General features: G+C 42.1%; 1 protein-coding gene across 2 annotated transcripts in view; it reads right to left on the reverse strand.

Moving 5' to 3' along the window:
- LIN54 (lin-54 DREAM MuvB core complex component) overlaps nt 1-20,868 on the reverse strand; it is a 40,173-nt gene that overhangs the window by 3,976 nt on the left and 15,329 nt on the right. The window contains exons 2-14 of one of the 2 annotated variants that reach the window (XM_066632019.1): nt 18,033-18,094; nt 16,442-17,126; nt 12,921-13,041; nt 12,020-12,165; nt 10,364-10,519; nt 9,914-10,130; nt 9,217-9,293; nt 8,826-9,023; nt 5,803-5,894; nt 4,388-4,459; nt 3,565-3,667; nt 3,147-3,284; nt 714-916 (exon numbers count right to left, since the gene is read on the reverse strand). In XM_066632019.1, the coding sequence (XP_066488116.1) occupies nt 714-916; nt 3,147-3,284; nt 3,565-3,667; nt 4,388-4,459; nt 5,803-5,894; nt 8,826-9,023; nt 9,217-9,293; nt 9,914-10,130; nt 10,364-10,519; nt 12,020-12,165; nt 12,921-13,041; nt 16,442-17,125 (2,207 nt within the window). In that variant the 5' untranslated portion in view covers nt 17,126; nt 18,033-18,094. Of the gene's footprint in view, nt 1-713; nt 917-3,146; nt 3,285-3,564; nt 3,668-4,387; nt 4,460-5,802; nt 5,895-8,825; nt 9,024-9,216; nt 9,294-9,913; nt 10,131-10,363; nt 10,523-12,019; nt 12,166-12,920; nt 13,042-16,441; nt 17,127-18,032; nt 18,095-20,868 lie in introns of both variants that reach the window. The other variant, XM_066632018.1, reaches the window with a different exon arrangement.

The following is a 20,868-nucleotide window of genomic DNA, read 5'->3' on the forward strand; positions in this document are numbered from 1 at the left end:
CTGGGACCTTGTTTCAGATGGAAATGAGGATCACATCCTGGGGTCTTAAAAACCAGACCCCTAAACTGGGGTGTGTGTGTGAAATTCTTTGCAAATGACTTGCCAGGAATGTTCAGAGGCTGCAGCAAAAGAAGGAGGCATTTCCCTTCTTCTCCAAACTGGAACGGAGACTAAGAGGCTTCTGGGAATTGTGGGGAGGCTTTGTGGGAGTATGTGCTGCATTCCATAGCAGCAGCCCATACAGACTACAGTTCCCAGAAGCGCCTTCACTTCTCTTCCTGTATGGAGAAGAGGCTGCCTCTGAAAACCATAATTACTGGTAAAAATTCTCCTTTTCCTCCACCTGCTTCCTGCTTCTCAGCCCATTTCCATGCCCCCCCACTTCACCAGACAGCTGCTGAGGCTCCATAAGCTTCCCAGAAACCCCCAGAGGATCCTGCTTCAGTCACTGCATTGACCCTGGTATAAGTTCGATCCTGGATCTCAGGCTCCATTTTTAGGCATAAATTTTTGACCTATAGGTGAGCATATACAGTAATTCGGGGGTGGAAAGCAGATGCAAGATGGGAGGATAAAAGCCTATCAAGTGGAGCAGGGATAGGCGATCATCTCCTTAGATATTATTCATGTCTCCTTTATTCTTTGACCAGCACTTAATCCCGTTTCTTTGGATGTCAAACACACACACACACACACACACACACTGAACATACCTCCCGCCTCCACTGGTCAGCACTGGTGCCGGCCTGGTCAGCAGGTCTGAAATCTGCGAGGACAACTTCGTCTTTGCAGCTGTTTGTTGCTGGACTCGCACTTCAGCAGCATCTGCCAAGTGCATTAGTGTCTTTCGCTCTGGACTTTCTTCAAAGTTCTTGCAGCCAATACATTTGCAAATTGAAGAGCACATGATCTTTGCCTGCAGAGTTCAGAGATAAACAAAAGCAAAAGAAATAATGTTCCACCAAATTAAGTGTTCAGTAAAGTGTTGAGAATAACTGCCTGCCTTTCAGCAAATGCCTTCAGTGCAACACTGACCAGAATAGGAAAACATGACTTGACAATTTATGGTGGTGCAACACTGTAGTCAGTTTCCTTCTGACAGATTAAGACTGTAATCCCAGATGCACTTTTCTGGGAGTGAGCCCTACTGATCATAGTGGAACTTACTTCTGTGTAAACAAGCACAGGAGTGTGCTCACAAAGGATGTTATAGCTTAGTTCAAATGTTGTAGATTTTCACAACCCCTCCACTATCTCTCCATATAGGATCAAATTCAGTCTCTACAGGACTACTGATGAAGACATATGAATGCAAACACCCAAATTCACTGCAGGTAGCTCTGTTCTGTAGGCACTTGTGCCTTGTCCCATGGCAATGGGTATAACTACATTCTTCTAGGTTTGCACTGCACATTTAATACTTTTGACAAGAACTATTGTGATGAATGCCTTGGATTTTTTGTTTTATGCCTATTTTCTGTTCTTTGACATTTGACTCCCAGAAGCTCCAGTGCAGGTTCAGCAGCCTGAAAAGCTACTGAGTCATCCTTTGCGAACAGCATTCATCCTTTATTTGGAAACTCCATTATTCCCCAAACATTTGTTGGATGTGGATTTATCTTATTTTCCCATCTGGAATTACAAATCTCCCTTCTTCAGGATTGGCATGCCCTTAGCAACTGGGCAGCCAAATCTGCCTTATCTAGGTCAAGGTAGTGACCAGGTGGGTTCCACTTCTCCAGTCAGATAACAATGACATCAAAGAAAGCTAAATGTTTCCCAGCCTACAGGAAGCATTGGTTGTTCTTTTGCAGTCAGCTGAGCCACCCACTTTTGGGGAGCTCAGAGAAGAGCACCCAGTTGCTCACCTAAGAGTGTAAGGCCTGGGGATTCCTTGAGCAATGTTAGTAGCTTAAGCTAGGGATTGTCTAGCTCAGTGGTTCTCAAACATTTAGCACTTTTTAGAATGAGAATCTGTCAAGACCCACCGGAAGTGATGTCATGACAAGAAGTGACAACAGCAGGCAGGAAAATTTTTAACAATCCTAGGCTGCAATCCTACCCACACTTACCCAGGACTAAGTCCCATTTACTATCATTGTTAAAAAATTTTTACATAGTAGCTTGTTACAAGTATAGGTCTGTAACATTTCCCCAAATGCAGTCACATACCATGGTTTCCCCAGAATCACTAAGTGATAGCTTCTGATAGCCTAAAATATTCAGGCATTCATCTAAGAACATTTCTAGGTGGGGATATCATTTTGCTCTTTTCTCAGGTATCTGCAACAAGGTGACATTTGTCAGAATTATTTTGGGAATACTGGAAATGTTGCCAGCCAGCAATTCTCAGAAGAAGAATCTTGCACGGAGCTCACTCTCTTGGTGTCCAATACACAGGCGAGACTAAATAAGAAATCATTCCCATTGAGTTCTACCAAAATCAGAGCCTGGCCTTTTCCAGAGGCATCAAAAATATTTTTCTATTTGAGCAGACTTTCAATGGGTGGAGAACTTTGTAATTAGGGGACAGGGCCAGAGATCTTTTAGAACAGGGGTGCCCAAACCCCGGCCCTGGGGCCAATTGGGGTCCTCGAAGCCTCTCAATGCGGCCCTCAGGGAGCCCCCAGTCTCCAATGAACCTCTGGCCCTCCGGAGATTTGTTGGAGCCCAAACTACCTGACATATCAGCTCTCAGCATGTGGGTGACTGTTTGACCTCTCACGTGAGCTGTGAGATGTGGGCTCCCTTCACTGCCTGCTGTTTCACATCAGTGATGCAGTAGCAACAGCAAAGGAAAGGCCAGCCATGCTTCGTGCAAGGCTTTAGCTATTGCAAGACCTTCATTCGTTCATACAAGTTCATCTTTAATATATTCATTTATGTAAACTTATGTAAATTTATTCAAATTTTAAATGTAAATTAATTCTTTTTTTCCCCGGCCCCCGACACAGTGTCAGAGAGACAATGTGGCCCTCCTGCCAAAAACTTTGGACACCCCTTTTAGAACATTAGACATGAAGAACCTAAAAATAGTGCAGGTTTGGTTTTATCCTTTTAATTTGAGACTGCTGTGGAGCTGCTGCAAGGGCAAAGAGAAAGACAGACTCCAAGAAGAGTGAGGTGCAAACTCTTTTGAGTCTTACCTCATAGCATTCACAGTAGTTTTTGAGACATCCAGACCGCTTGCAGTTGCAACCCTTGCTGTGCCGCCTGTCCGACTCACCTTCTTTTCCCTTCCCGATTTTGGGCTTGAAAGCTTCAGGGTTTCTGTCAAGGCAGGCCTAGAAAGGCAGATGCAAAGAAGCCTTATCACTATAACATGCAAAAAGATCAAGGGCTGGAGATTCAGACTCAAACTTTGTCTTCTAGAAGTGGTGCTGCCAAACACTTTCATCCAGTCCAGACAAGACAACAGTCATTAAGATGCTTCCCCCTCTCCCCAAAGAAAATGATAAAGTAAAAAGGGATAGACTCCTGTGCTAATCAGGTTAGCAAAATAGGACTGTGTATGATTCATCCCCTCTAAAGTAGGGAGTTTTTGTTTTTTAAAGAACATTTCACCTTGATCGCTTTTTGTCTATCATTTTCATGTTCAAGGTTGTTGTAGCAATTTGTACAGTTGCAGTTGTTGCAGAATTCACCATTAGCAAAGCAGTCACAATACCTGAAAAGGGAAAATCATAGATGGTGCTTAAACACAAAATGCACATATAAAATGAATTGTAGGGGCCATCTCAGCTCATCCAGTTAGGTTCATGACAGAGGCAGTTAAAGTCTCCCAAGAGGCTTTAACAGGAACTCTCACCAGTATAAAAATGCATCTTATTAAGCAAAGGTGTTGAAACCTCTTCCCACAGCACAACAATTCCCAATCCAGAACTATGCGATGTCTATGGCTATCAAGAGGAAGAAGAGCTTCCAACACTTCCCTGACACAATAGGGAAATTGATTTCCTTCAGAGCCGAGCCACACAGTCAAGCAGTTCTTTTCTTTAGCCATAGATTGGAACTGGGGATAATCTGTGGCTGACAGAAAGAAATCTTTTTCATGCACGTCTTACTCAGTCAGCTATGATGTACTGGCCAGCAACAGAATTTTAATAGAAGTATCGGTGCTTCTCAAAATATGCATCATATCATCAAGTAGCTTGATACTATCCTGCACATGGCATTAGTGCAGAGATCTAAAATGAAAATGCATGAAGATACCACCACACAGTGCAATGTATTTTTGACATGCACTAGCAGCATTAAAACTGAAATCTCTGCAACTGTCTGCTCTTCCTTCAAACATGGGCTTTGTTCTAATGCAGACGTTTTGTTGCCTATGGAAAATCAGGGATTTTAACATTTGAGAGAGAAAACACATACAGACTATACTTACAGCTTCAGACACAGTGATTTTGTACAATTGCATGGCTTTCTGGGACGATTTGCAGATTCAGAAGGAATTATTCTGGAAAACAAACGATTTTAAATGATGACTTCCACTTCCTTCTTCAAGGTAGCAATTTACACTAATTAATATTGTCCATTTGAGATGCATCAACCGCCCACCTTCTCAGTCTTAGTCTTTCGCAGGTCTGCCTACCCATTGCAGTGCCAACAAGCGATACACAGCAATGTCAGACAGGGGCCTCCAGCACAAATGGCATAGAGCAGCAGCTCCTGACCTATCTTGTCAAGGCACTTTAGCTTGCCACAAGAAATAAATAATCCAAGTCACCTGTAAGCCCCAAGTACTTGCTACTTCTCTGCATTACTCACTGCTCCAAATCATACCTCCTTCTCACTGGCCTCACCTGTATGTGTACATTTGATTACTCATTCACTCTCCATGCAGAAATGTATTAGGGGCTGGCTTCCTGTTGTATTTCTACATGGGTCACTGCTCTGGGATTGCCTCCTTTCCTTCAACATATATGTCATACACTCAAAGTCAGACCAAAAATCCTCCAGTGTCACTGGAGCTAACTGTGGAAGGCAATTCTTTTTTGCCCTTAAACAGTATTAAGATCATAGTAGTTACTTCCCTGGTTGTTGAACTCCAAAATAAGAATTCCCTATAGCTGCAGTTTTCAAACTCTCCGTTGGTTTGAAACCCACAGTAAGTCTTTGCGGGGCGGGGGGGAGACAGCAGGAGCAGGGGGAAGGCAGCGACGCGGTCCCCAGGATCGCGTCGCTCAGGGGGCTGCAGGGACTGGGATGCACTCACCAGTCCCTGCAGCAGCCGTCCCTGTGTGCAGGGAGCCGTGCACGAGCACCTGCAGGGCGCCCCAGGTCAAGGAAAGGGAGAGTGGAGCGATCCACTCTGCCTCCGCAAAAGCGGAAGCGGAGCGCGATCACCCCACTCTCCCTTTCCCTGACCTGGGCAGCCCTGCAGGTGCTCGCGCAGAGCTCCCTGCACACAGGGACGGCTGCTGCAGGGACTGGAGGGTGCACCCCAGTCCCTGCAGCCCCGTCAGAAGGGAAAGCAGAGCAGTCGTGCTCCACTTCCGGTTTTGCGGAGGAGGGCGCAATCGCTCCGCTTTCACTTTTCCTGACCTGGGGAGCCCTGCCGAAGGCTGCACAGGGCTCCCCGCACCCCCGGGAGGCTGCAGGAGACTTGGGCAACTGCACCCAAGCCCCTGCAGCCCCCCTCTCCTGGTTGCCCCTGCCCCTTAAGGGGGCAGAGGCCAGGACCTACAGGCTGGGGCGTCGCAACACCCCAGTTTGAATACCACTGCCCTATAGTCTTTCAAGCCCTTCCATTTCTATCTGGAAACTTGTTGCAAAGCATTTTATCTACATAATACACACCCATTGAATGGTAGTCGAGCTTGGGTCTGGATACTAGACGTACCACTAAGACTGGTGTTGCTTGCTATGGATACATATGAGGACTGCTGTAGCTAAAAAAACAAAACAAGACATTAGTACATCATATACTTTTTGCAGATTAACAATTCACAAATGGCAAAGTTAATAACATACTTCTCATTTTGTGTTTAGAAGCCAAATGAATTGTTCACTAGTATTTTTAGCTCAGATGGCTTTTGTCATCTTTAAAAATGTTGTCCTGGATTACATTAAAGTGATCCTTATATTCAATACAGTGACATTCTGATAGTACTATGGCAATCCTGATAGATCCAGCATCAAAATGAACATGGAAGTGATTGAACTTCCACAAAAAATGAGTCACAAGGCAGAAGTGGAAGCAGTTGAACCACAGACATGACTGGATCAGTTTGCCACTGGCTTTGTATGACACTGACAATGGTTGTGTTTTCTGCTGCTGTTTCAATCCTATGACTAAATGTACGCATTAAGGCAGGTACCTTCCTTAAGGTTCAATACCACACAGGTCCTAACAATGCTGCATAATTGGAATTTTATTGTACATACATAATCTTCTGGAGACAAAGGAAGTCCACACACCTTTTACTATAGTTTGTTGAAGAGGGCACTGGAACTAGACAAGTACTTGTTTTTCTAGTATAAAAATGGAAATGCCTCACAATTATTCCACAAGCACGCAAGGTGTTTTCTTATTTATCAACCACGTAGAATTTTGTCATAGCTATGCTACCTGGATTGAGTTGTCTTAAAAACTGATATGATATTTCCACAGGCCAGGACCAATTTCACTGAAGGGTTGTGGTCCCCAACCTGTGAGCTGTAGCTCCCCAGGGAGCCAGGGAAACCAAACAGGGGAGCAGTGGAGTCCTCACAAAAAACCCACCACTCTATACAATGTATAGGATTGTAGCCCTAATGGAGAGATACATTCAATGGCCCAGCAGGTCAAGGGAGCCACCAATCAAAAAGTTTGGGAACCACAGCTATGGGGAATCCTGGTATTTATCTGTGATAAAGCAAGATATCAAAGGATAACAATAGTCCAATTAAAAATACATCACTATAGCTTGTAATTTTTATTAGTCATGATGAATAAGTTAGTAACAAACAACTAAACTTAAGGTACAAACCCTTAGGACGCAATCCTAACCCCTTATGTCAGTGCTTTCCAGCAATGACATAAGGGCAATGCAACTCCAAGGTAAGGGAACAAACATTCACTTACTTTAAGGAGGCCTCTGTGAGTGACATCCAACTGCAGGATGCAGCACATGCCCCTTTGGCACCGCTATGCCAGTGCTGGAAAGCACTGGCATAAGGGGTTAGGATTGTGCCCTTAGCTACCTATTCTGAGCCTCTCACTTTGATCCAGAATATGTGGGTAATGCCACCAGAGCTGAACCTGTAAAACCTGTAAAAGTGTGAGGGTGGGAGCGGAAGACTATTACCAAATTTGTGGAAATATTTGTTTTCCTTTCCATCCCTTGGGCTTATGTTAGGCTGCTAACATCATTTTCCCCAGTACCTTTTTTACAACAAATTAACACAGCAAATTTATCCAGTTTGTCTGCTTTTCCAGTTTTAATGCAAGCTACTTCCCTTTCAATGGTATCACCTTGGTTTTCAGGTTGAGAATCTTGAGTCACCCTGTCTCTATATCACAGTAGAATCCTCCCTGCACTCTCTTTTGAAACTGATTATTTGAGTTATTTTTATGTAGTCCATAATCTTCTCTCTCATCTACTTTTTAGAACACACTTGAACCTTACACACCAGAGAAAAGTCTGTGTTTCTTTTGCTCATGATCTTCCAGCAGGCAGATCCCACTTTCCATTTTCAGTTTTGATTTGGAAGCAGATGGAATTAAATTTGATTTCATAGTATCCTTTCAAGCTGGCTGGAACAAGATCCTTGCACAGGTATTAAGAAACAAAATTTTGCAGCAATTTTTACTCAGCAGTGGAGCTGGTTACTGATGGTTCTTTCTCTGTCTCTACTTGTGCTTATTTTAGGGACATATACTGAAGGGCCCTTCTTTTCTATAACTAGTTGATTTCCTCCCTATTTCTTTTTATGCAGGAGATATACCTGCTGCTTGAGCACACCAAACAAAGTTCCACCTGGTAACCTACTCCATGAAGTTAGTCAAGTTGCAGCTCTGCAAGTTCTTTTTTCTGGTCATAGTGTCATTGTTTTTCCAGAAAAAACTACTTATAATAGCTTGGATTCCATTCAGAGTTCACATAGGTGTCTACACAGACACAATCAAAGGATGAAAAGGTGTAAGCCACTTTAAATCTAACCCAGGTATACATACCTTCCCAAGAACACGCAGCCTCTTGCCTATACTGTTTCAGTATCCACAGGTTTCTTCAGGGATTAGGCCAGAGTTTTCTAAATTTTGTGGGAATACAAGTGTGCTGCAAGAAGGGCAGTTGCGTGCTTTAAAAAATTATACTACCATCCACCACTTTTTGTCTGCTAAAAGAGGGATACCTCATGTAACATTGATTCAATGCTTTTGTTGCCAATATTTGCAGTTATAGTATTCCAGGAGTAAGGCTGTATTGGGATTCTGCAATTGCAGGAAAATCTCATGGAAATCACGAAGGAGCTTTTTGAGCCCCCCATAATAGTCTCTACTATTATACCTCTGCTGTATAATAGTGAAACTAACTTTAATGGGGGGGGGGAGACTTGTGTGTAAGGTATCAGCTCTAACAAATGCTCTAACAAAATGTTTACAGTCATAGGATTCTGAAACCAGGACATTCTTCTTCCATCCAAAGCACTTCATGTTTGCTAAACTGGTAACAAAGTTATGCAAGCAGAAAGATATGCCTGGGTATATGAATCCATATTCCTCAAACTATGGAGTGAACAAGCCTACTTCCCACTCTCTACCAAGAGTATTAACTTTATGCATTTCACTCCCTTCACAAATTACAATGGTTAATTTCATCTCCACACTAACACCATACCTGTGTGACATATTGAGCTGGGAGAACTGCATATCCCACGTTACCAGCGCCAGGGGCTGGGGCAAGTACAGTACCCGGAGGAAGATTGGTGAGATTTGGTTGGATCTGTGGCAGTGGTGTGGCAGGCATAATAAGTCTTTGCTGCGGCTGGCTTGTGGTGACTATCTGCGAAGTTGTGTTCACAGGTTTTGGTGCCACCTGTAAGAAAGGAAATTGTAATGGTATCTTAACTGCAGACAAGATCTTGCTCTTCTGAAGAAAGTTACTATGTAAATATCTACAGAGATTCCAGATAAACTAAAGCATCTGTGAAATACCAGGAATTCCTATTACAATTATTTTGATACTAGACTAAATGAAAAAGAGAACAGAAGGCACACTCAGAACTCACTTGTTTGACAGTCTGTGCTGCTGGAACAATTGGGACAGACATCCGCACTGGGGTTGCATTCATTACCATTGGCTTAGCTGTTAAAGAAGACACATAACATGCAACTTTCTGGTTTAAACTGAACAAGCAGTTTCACAGAATTTTGAGTAAAGAGCAAACATCAATCTTTGTTGTTTCCTATCTATCCAAACCTTATGGAAGTTACAGCAAAATAGCACAATTCAAGACTGAACTTCTAAAGCACCATCTGCAGATTTTGAAAGTACTCAATGAAGTTAAGAAGGTGGTAAAACAGACCATGTTCCTAGTTTCAAGCTTTTAATTAAAAGGCACGAAGAAGTAACATACAATGAGGTTTGGAACGAGCCATACAGTGCGCTCTCACTGAAAAAAGGTGTTGGCCATACAACTAGAAAAGCATCAACAAATGCTCATAGCTAAACCATTAGTCAAGGAACTATCAAGAAATACATACTCTTTTCTAACTCAGGAGCTGGCATTTAGTCTGCATGAAACTATGCTAACAATAATCAGTGTTTCCCTAATCTTCTGTTCCTGTTAAGCCATTTCTGCCCAATGTTGCATATACACAACAAGGATCAAATGTATACCTGTGGGCTGGGCAGAAATGGGTTACTATTTGTATTTCTCTTAAACATATGCAAATTTCTATAAAAACATTCAATTAAGGACTAACCTTGCTGAAGGGGTGCTGTGCTGGTGCTGGGATTTTGAGTGGCTGGCTGTGCTGAGCTGTTGGCTGTTGTGGCAGTTACCAGCCGGACATAATGAAACTTGCTTCCAGGTACCTGAATCTGTTGAACATTGGGTGCTGTTGCCAAGGGAATTATGGTCTTAAACTGGGATGTACTCACTCCCCCCATAGTAAGGGTCTGCACTGCAGATTTCACAGCCTGTTAAACAGTTATACAATTATTTATGTGGTGTTGATATAACAAATCATTATTTCTAATGACGGTCAGTACTATTCTTTGTCAAGTTTGGAATTAAAGCACAGATTGGGACCTATTTGAAATGCACTACATATATTTATCATTACTTCTCAGTCAGATGCTATCTGCAAGCTGTAATAAAACCAGTGCTCATTTGCCTAGAGACTTAAGAGAAGAGTCAGGTTAGCACATACCTGAGCAGTTGTGTTGTTTGCAACAGCCTTTCCTGGGGAAGAGGGTGTTGAATGTTGCACTGTGAGAATCTGCTGTCCCAAGGCTACATTTAGAGGAACACCAACTGTTTTCTGTGGGGAGCTTGGAGGCTGCGAGGCGACTGACACCACTGTTAGCTGCTTAATAAATTGGAGATCTCAGTTAGAATTTAGGAGACAAATCCACAGTTACAGTTCCTTCAGTTTCCAATAGTTCAAGACTTTTTCATGCTGTCAATCTTGAGGCATTTTCTCAGTGAGAACATACAATGTGCCAATCTAATAGTAATGACATAAGACAGAGAACTACCACAAAGAATAGGTAATGCCAGGATAGCTAAAAGAAACAAGAGCATCTTTAAGTGTTCAAGTTTACAGTTCAATCTGGGTCATTCTAGAATTTCTATCCAAACAGCTTCTTCCAACTAATGGAAATGCAGATACAGTATTAACAGCACATCTGCACTTTCAGAATCCCTAAACTAAAGGAAAAAGAAAAAAGAGGCATTGATAAAAGAGGGCACACATTTGGTATAGAAGTCCTCCATGAGCATGCTCAGCTAGATGTATCAGACTTGTACACAATTACTCCATCTGATAGCATGTGCTTAAAAGTTGCCCTTAGGCGATCAGTTAGGGAAGTTACAAAAGCTTTTGTAAATTGGAGGAGTTGGCCCTCCTCTCTGCCCACACACAAGAGTATTGATATACCATGAGTAGCACAGGTGGGTGAACGGCAACACCATCTTTTGCAGAACAGGAAGTTTTGTGGACTTGTGTGCATGGCTGATTTAAGTTAAATATATTCAGCCGCCTTGACATTAATTCAAAACTAATCTAATTTCAGACCACAAATTTCTCTCTGAAAACTATTCTAATCTTGTTGATAATGTGTAAGATTGTACTAGAAAACCATAGGCTAGGTCAAGGGTGTCAAACATAAGGCCCAAGTGCCGAATGTGGTCCCCAGATGTAATTTATCTGGTTCCCATTATAACTGGGTTCTCCCATTGTGATAATTGGGCTCTCTCATATCCTGAAAATATGAACAAGATTTGCACATTTTCTCTTTTGTCATTTGCAACTAATGAGTTTCTATGAGAAAACAAAGTGCTGCTTAATGATGTCACTTTTTTGCTTAACAATGTCACTTCCGGTCCTCAGCAGGCACCATGAATGCTAACTTTGGCCCTCTGTATGAAACAAGTCTGACACCTCTGGTCTAGATGATATAAACATAGGACCAGCATACAACGAAATATACTATTGTATGCTCTTGACAGATTGCCCTGCATTTTAATTCAAAAATAAAGCAACCTACAGTTTGCCACGGATGACAATGCATGTGGATACTGCAAGTACCATCCAGGTATTCAGTGGATCACCAGTATCCATGGGGGATCTGTTCCAGGACTGCACCACCACCCCACTGATACCAAAATCCACAGAAGCTGGAGTCATGGTCATGGTACCACAACTACTCAGGTTAGGGCCACGCCAGGCTCGCGACCCACTCCACAGGCCTCCCTACCTCCTCAAAAAGCTTCCAGGATGTGACTGGAAGCCACTTTCTATTGATAATATTCTATTTATGTTTATAATAAAATAGAAGTAAAATTATTTAAATAGTTTTTTTACCTTGTTAGGAGACTTCAGGGGAGATATGGCTATTTTATTTGGTGTCTGCTGTATAGAAGAACTTAAAGAAGTCCCAATAACTCCACTATCTGAGAGAGTTACTGTCTTTGGAGGTGTTCCTGGAGTAGTCTGTGAAAGGACTCTACCTGTTGGAAAAGCAGCACAATGGCAAAACAGGATTATAGTAGCTACAGTCTTTCCAGACCTGGTTGTGTATCAGATGGGAAATACACTATCCCACAAAATATACTACAGTAATTTTATCCCCTCCCCATGCAACAAAATAGTTTTCAACTTTCTGACAAACATACAGTGCTTTTTAATATACAGTGGATCTTCAGTACCCATGGGAGATCCATTCCAGGACCACACAAGGATATCAAATTCCGCAGATAATGAAATCTATGGCTGGAGGAATTCACTTGAAATGCCTTCCAGACACATCCAGAAGGTGTTCTGAGGCGCAGGGAGACTGTGCACAACCTCCCACACCTCAGAACTTCAGACATGACCAGAATTTACCAGTATAAAATGGAAGTGACTTCCAGTCATGTCCAGGAGACCTTCTGAGGCTCTCTAGACGTGGGCTCACCATTTGTGGATTATTTGCCATATTTATTTAACACAGAATATTTTTAATCTCTTAATAATACTTTTGAGGATAATTAAAATCTAGCTGAGCTTAAAATAAACCATAGGTCTGCTAACCAAAAAGTTAGGCACATTGAACACTGCTCTGGAGGATCACCTGATCTTCAGGAGTGACTTTTTTGGATGCTAAGGCAATAAGAAGGACTAATATGCAGCCCTTTGGATCCTGACCCATATCTCCAACACAATTGACATTTCACCCACTTGAAATACAGAACCACATAAGAAGGCACCAATATTTATACATAACCTGCAATGACTGGTGATACTTGAGTTGTTTGCCCTGTAACTGCTTTACTATTAATTGGTTTTGTGAAGATCAACTTAGTGATCACAGGAGCCGAGGTTGGTGTCCTTGTTTTCTTAGCAATCTGAAAGAGAAGAAAGAATTCCAATAACCACCACATTCACTTTAAGCATTAATTCTTGCTTGTTAACATAACCTTTTTTTAGATCAAGATTAACCAGCTTTTGCACTCTGGGAGGTTGGCTGTTCCTCAGGCAAGTTGCTTGGGAGGAGTAGAACTTAGACCAGACCCTAGTCAAAAAATCTGGAAGGCAAGAAGTGAGTAAATGCCCCAGAAGCAAATTCAAAAACATATTCACCGCTCAAGGCATTCTTTAACTGAACACTGGCAGGGGAGCCAGTCAGGGAGAAGAATACCTACACCGCCTTTGGTCTCTCCTGCTGATCCTTAGACTTGCTCAATGTACATAGTATTTTACAGCGTAATTTAAGTAAGAGAGCCTCCTGGCCAAGGCACTTGCACTCCAAATTTAGACTGTGTGCACATGTCCTGGGTGGGCAGAGACAGAGAAGAGATGCAAAGACCATAACGAGCCAACATTATAATACATTATAATAAGAAAATGTGGTGTTCCCGTCAGCTAAAAGTTCATGGTTGATCACAAGATCTTAAACAGTGCTATAGCTGTCTCACATTTCAGGTGCATGGGACATATATATCCACAGTAATACATGCTCAAATGTGAAGAGTCAAGCACTACTGGGCGGCCAACCTTCATATCAAACCACGATCAGTAAAATTAACACTAACCAACAAGTTTCTGGAGACTCATTACACGTTCTCATGCATTCGTCTTTTAAAAAATGTCTTGATAAAAGAAATCCACAGTGAAAGCATTTTTACGTGCTTCTTAATAGTTAGTCAACAAGGGAAAATGCTTTGAAACTAGATCCAGAAAGAAGAACTCCGCAAGAAGGAACCAGCACCAAATAATGAAGGGATGACTATTTAGGACTTCTACAGATAATGTAAAATTAACAGGTATTAACAGCACTTCTGTGTCTCCTTCCCCTGCAAGTTCTCTCATTTTTTGGTAGCAGAGTGATTAAGCTATAATAGGGTCATGAACCCAGGAGTATCCTCTATCATGAATTCACTTGGGTAAGCTATTCTGTCTTGGTCTCAAACACCATCACCCCTTCAACACAGGGATAACAATACTACAGGTCCAGCCTATTTATACACAGATTATTTATACACGGATTTGATTTGATTCAACAGGCATGGCCACTGCAAATGAGAACGAATGTGCTGATCCCTGGAGAAGGGGAAAAATGTATCCCTTTAAAAACAATTTAAAAAACTAAACAGTCCTTTAACAATAGCCTCCTTAATGAGAAAGAGAGGGCAGCTGGGTGACAATCCATCAATCCTCTCTCCAGCGGACCCCTCCCTTCCCCCTGAGCACATGAAGAAAGGGGATCACTTTGCATTGGTGAAGGGAGGCAGTGAGTGAAATGCTTGGAGGAGGACTGATTGATGGATTGCCTTCTTAATGACTCTTATCTTACATCACAAAGGCCAGCAAGGCTGTTTTTAAATCACCAGAGCAAAGAAATTGTTTTGCTATAGTTTGTTTTTTGCCATCCACGTGAATGAGTGCTTGGAAGGGAACCCACGCAAATGAGACTCAACCTGTATTGACCTGCTTTACAAGGCTGTTGTAAGGATAAGATAACATGCGAATGCATTTAAACCACCATATAAATGATGCTAAATATTTTTAATCATCAACCCAGTTAGCTTCAGTATCACAAGTAACTGCTACCAATCCAACTCCGAAAACCCAGGTTCCAAAAGTGGGTATAGGAGCATCCCTGGGTTCAGGCTAGTAGCAGTCACAATGCTGAACTTGCAAAGGAGGGAAATAAAAAGGAATTTATAGTTGAGAAAGTGTGCTCTGTCTGTGAATTACACAAATCCCAGTCAGTTGTATCTTGGTGCTAACAAACTTCAACATATCCTGAATGTATGGCTCCCCTTCCATGTTTCATCTCACCCACTGCCACAGGTCATATTTCTTACCTTGGGGCAGAGCTGGCCTCCTACAAAGTCCTGGAGGCTTGCAGCCCACTCTGATGTCTTCTTAGGCTTCTGTAAACAATCCTTATCTCCAATCAGCAGCTGCTGAACAGAGATTACAGAAACCTAGGAGGTCATCACAAAGGGCTACAGGCCTCCAGGACTTTGTAGGTCAGTTCTGCCCCCCCCCCGCCCCAAGAAAGAAATAAGCCGCTTGACAGCAGCAGTGCTGCAGAGCCATTGCTGCCCCTCTCTCCGCCTCCCTCCCCTCCCATACAAATACTTACCTGGTTCCCAACTCTCCTGTAGGAGTTTGGGAACCACTACACTAGACACCTCTCAAAAGGAATTTTGAATTTTATATTTTCATATGCTCCAAGAACTCTTTCAAATGCAAGAACAAAAATCTATTAATGTCAGCAATGCTATAAAAATAGTAAATCAAATCCAAAACTATTACTTTTGTTTCCGGTGATATAATTCTTTGCTAGTTTTGGCTATAGCAAGTGAACGGTCTTGCAAACTATATCATTTTTAACATTTAAGGAAAAGAGGTTTTAAAATCAAGTCCAGTCACCCCAAGTTTACACTAGGTTCACACTTTATACTTACAACTGCAAGGCACTTTCCTCACCCCATTCCTCTTTACTGCAGCTCCTCTTAGGCTCTCTTGCATAGGTCTTAATGAAATCCCCACCCCCAAAGCCACTGCTAGGTTGTGCCCATTGATAAATAAAAAATCCATCATACTATACATTTTCTCAGCCTGCATGTGGGAATATAGAATGCTTGTATGGAAGGGGAAAAATTGCTCTTCCCAAGGAGTTTCAGTTCTTATATGTCTCTGTATACATGTACATGTGAAGCTTCCACTTACTGTCACCTCCACCTTATGTAAAGCTGTTACTCTTCTGTTCTCCACATCACTGAAACAAATGGGTCTGAAGGACATCATATGATGACAGAAAGCTGTCTTATACTGAGTCAGACCACTGGTCCATCTAACCATACTATTATCTATTGAACAACAGTAGCTCTTCAAGGTTTTGGACAGGGGTCTTTCCCAGAATTAATTGGAGGTGCTGGTATTGAACATGAGACCTACATGCAATGCATAATCTCTACCACTGAGCTACGGGCCCCTCTCCAAGTGCCGTTTCCTGCTTTTATACAGTACGCTCATCATGATCCCCTAGAAGCAGTCTCTAACAGTCTCTGCTGCTACACATCTCTTCAGGGAACCACTTCACTATTTATTACCATCCATAATTTCCATCGAATTTACACACCACAAAGTGCTTTAACAATGTTCATCTTGCTTATCTTATTAATCTGATAAGCTCCCTAAGTCCAGCTCTGCCCCATATACACTGTTGTTAACAAAAGAGAACCTCAAATAAGAATTTCTTTTCCATGGAGAATTACCACAATCCCAACTTACCTGCACTGCTTTTAATTGCTGAGTCTGCAATACAGAGGACTGGCTGGCTGTATTTACCAGCTGGTTTGCTGGAGTCAAGGCTGACATACCAATGACAGGTTTCACCTCTGACCTCCCTCCAATAGTCACCACTTTGAACTGCTGAGTAGAAACCTTGGAGTCACTTGCTTGTGTCTGTGATACAGCCTTTGAAGATTGTGGCAGCTGGTTGTGGGGCAGTGCCAGGACAAATGGTTGCCCAGGCTTTCCAAGAGTTGTGACAATTAGCTTTTGCCCTTCCTGTTTTATAGTCTGATTGCCAATTTTCAAATCGGTTGCCTTGTTTAGAATGATCTGATTGGCCGATATAGTGACAGGAGTCTGAGCACCTAGTTTCTGCAGGCTACTTTGAAAGGAAGATTGTGCAGTCACACCAGTCTCAGATTTTACAGTGGCCGTATTTCCTGTGGCATGGCTCATGCAATTGCTAGGCACCGTGGCAGTCTCTGTGTTCACTGACAGTGTTGTTGTGGCTGTGGAATCAGTGACTGAGCTCATGCTTGCCATTTCTTCCAGTTCTGTTTCCATAGGAATGGAGTCACCCACAATTACAGCCTCAATGTTCTCATCTTCCTCCAGAGTTATACCAGTGTCCATGATCTCTTCAGGGAGTAAACTGTTCATCTCTGCTGATACCACTTCCATACTGCAAATATAACAGTAGCCCAAGGATGAGAAACTGCAATATTTCTGCAGAGAAAATTCACTCTCTTAGCTCCATAACAATATACAATTTGAAATGTGTTAGTGTAGGATATCACATAATTGTGGAACCAGCAGTTACAAGTGTTCAACTGCCGCTAAAAAATGGCCAAGAATTGAACAGGTCAACCCCCATTATGGGTAACAAGAATGCCTAGACAAGTAGCCCAATCGAATCCCCTACTGCACGGCAGCATGCAACCACGCCAACAGTGGGGAGGGGGAAATCAGACAACTAGTGAGAAGTATAAATGCTATCACATAACTCCTGGTAGGATGTCTAACTGCTTATTGGCTTCCTCAGAACCATGCCAGTTATTTTGCTGGTATAAGCCACCTTACCTGAGCCAGCAGAGCACCTGAGTCAGTCTGGCACATGCATGGAGCTGCTGGCCATTTCTGGACGTGACGATAGCATACCTTCTATGCTGCCACGATGGGGCCTACAGCAGTGGATTGCAAGATCTGCTACCAAAAGCCTTTGACAGGACTGGGCTGTACGTTAACCACAGCAAGATCATGGGAAGACATTTAAGGAGTTCATTTCTCACCATCTAACAACTTAGAGCCCAATCCTATCCACACTTTCCTGGGAGTAAGCCCCATTGACTCTAATGGAACTTACTTCTGAGTAGGCATGCATAGGATCGGGTTGTAAGTCTACATACAGTTGGGAAAAACTTCCAAGGTGGATTCCAGACACCACATTATTCTCGATTTCCTTAACCATGATAAAAAGAATATCAGTTGCCAAACCGCTCAAAGACTGAATATTGTCTGGCCTTCTGACATGGATTGAATGAAATACCGGAATATTAAAAAAAAAAGCTGTTTCATTAAATTTAATTACCTGAAATTCTTTTAAGTTCTGCTCTGCATCAGACCACGTATCGTAGCATAACACAGCAGCATCTGGTGGGGCCAAAGATGATAAAAATAGTCAGAAATCACAGAAACTGCTTTTTATAAAACCAGTCCTCAACTTACAAAATGTTAGAATGAAATGTCTATTTTACACTCCGCTCATCTTCCTTCTATCAAGCACACACTTATATCATGCACAAAAATCTCTCACCATCAGAATTCCAATAGTCACATACACTGACATCCCTTATTGAAATATTTTCAGGAACAGAGAAATGTGCAAAGCAAAAAAAAGTGTCGCTAGCACTGTTATAAATAAGAACCACATTACCACCAACAGTATTTCAAGATTATTGGAACAAAGTGCAAATTTCAGCAACCATCTTAGTTAATGATTTAAAATTTTTGATGGACTATTTGAAAATCAACACAGAAGGAACATTTCAAGCACCTGATAATTTCACTTCTCTCTTGTTGAAAACACTACAATCAGAGTAGTTTAAAGAACAGTTTACTTCTTCAATATGGGTCAACAGAGACTTTCAGATCTAGTGTGACTAACTGGACATGTAGGTGACAGACTCTCCTACATGGAATATACTTCTGTAGGAAATCTATTCTATATGAGAAGCCAGGATGATGTAGTGCGTAGATAGACAACCAGTAGCTTGCATGCCTGTTGTGGATAGCTTGTGGCAGGGCATTTCAGACACCACTCTTTAATTGGGTATCACTTTGGTCCCTATTGCTGAAATACAATAATGCTGTTGCCAGGGCAGCACACTGGCCACCAACCCTAATCTGGAACAGAATTAGGCCCTTAATGCCTACAAGACCACACTCCTTACTTTGTTAGTTGATTGTTACAGAAGTGCTTTGTATCTCTTTTGTTTCATTATGAGCGATTGCCCAAACAAACCACTGATTAAAGAGAGTTTAGTCATCCATGAAGCACAAGAAGGGGGAGCTAAATTCTCCACAGCTAGTAAACAGATGAGGTGAAAACTACAGCAACCTACAGCTTTCCAAAGATACTGTTTAACGTCAAATAAAAAATCTATAAAACAACGTAAAGTTTATTAAATCCCCCCCCCAAATGATCCTAAGCTATGGCAGTGCCAGCGCCCAGTGTGCTGTCCCGGCAACTGCCGCCATGCAAGTGTCATAAGGCACATCACTGCTGGCGATAAAATAGTGGGCACAGATTCAAGGAGGTTGATTGACAATTGCAGAGCGTGACACAGGGTAAGGGAACAACCATTACCCCAAGGAGACTCCAGAGGCTGCCCCAGCCCCACAGGATACAGTAGTGGCTATTGCAGTGCCGCTGTACCACAGGATGCTGGGAGCATAGGATTAGGCTGCCCATGTCTTTAAACCGGTCACAGAACCAGGGGCTCAGCTAATTAAGGCAGCTCACTTCCAGCTCTCAGAACCAGCTGTAACATGACTTGAAAGACTGAGACCAAGTCAAGTTGCATACTGGTCTTACTAGAATAGCTACCACCAACCTATTGCATATTTATGTGGTGGTGGTGAGGGAAGATAAGCCAGCAAGGCACAGAGTCACCATCACTGTGTCTGCTGGTGCTTTTTACTCTGAACTCCTTTCCCCTTACAGAGGCTACAGAACCATCAACTGCTTTGTGAGGTGGAGGAAAAAAAATCAGTAATGTATAACGCTCTACTTCATCTTTTCTGTTGTAATGATTCCCACTGTTTGATTTTAGGTAAGTTGCTCTGGGAGCCATGATGGCTAAAGAGCAGGATACAGATGCCTTAAGACATATATCCATGTAGATAAGAGGTACTAGATTAAAAAAACAAACAAGGGAGTACCTAGAGCTGTCATATAGTCTATGTGCAACTTTTCCCATTTCAAACAGGAGACTTTGCAGCCCCTCCATTCCCTTCCTCAGAATATGAATTTCAAACACAGGGCCTAGCAACAATAAGAACACTTGTAGACAAATGCTTTATAGTGATTCCCAAACTTTTTAGCATTGGGATCTACCAAAAAAAGTTTCACTTTACCAGCCACTCAAGCTTCTTTAGTTATAATGGTGATTAGACAGCAGTGCTACCCTGCAAGTAGCAGGTTGTTTAACCCTTGATGCATATAGTCTAATCTGCCGTGTCTGTTTCACAACCAACCAAAAATTGGGTCGTGACCCACTGGTGGGTCCCAGATTCACAGTTTGGGAACTGCTGTTTTAGAATACCCAAAGGTATTCTTCAGTGATAGGGAAAAATTGCTCAATTATCCTTAATAAACAAAATATAACCCATAAGTTATTGAGTTTGATTACTTACAGCACTATCCTATGCATATTTACTCAGAAGTAATTGCCATTTTATTTAGTAAAGCTAACTTTGAGGTAAGGGGATTTAGTGTCCTAATTAAAGTATGGATACCTACTTTTTCATGGGAAAATATTCAAGGTAGCTTGTAATATTACAATAACCTAATCTGCATCTAGTAAGTGAATAAATTACAATGGTCAAATTCGATTTCTCCAAGATGCAGATCAAGTTGAGAAAGAAAAACATTTTTAGAAGGTCGAGATTCCGTTCACTCATGATTCAGGTCTTTCCTGGTATCACAATACAGAGTAATTACCTTTACAATAAGATAAAAATTTAAAATCAATTCATCATGAGAGAAATTAATTAACACTTAACCAATAGGATATGTAAAAGATATTTACCCTCACAACAAACCTGTAAAGTAGGTTAGGTTGAGACAATGACTGGTCCATGGTCTCAGCTTTATGGCTGAAAAGGAATTTGAACCCGCATCATCTTGGTTCAAGTGGCACTAC

The sequence above is a fragment of the Tiliqua scincoides genome, chromosome 6 (assembly GCF_035046505.1).
Source record: "Tiliqua scincoides isolate rTilSci1 chromosome 6, rTilSci1.hap2, whole genome shotgun sequence".
NCBI classification, from domain to species: domain Eukaryota; kingdom Metazoa; phylum Chordata; class Lepidosauria; order Squamata; family Scincidae; genus Tiliqua; species Tiliqua scincoides.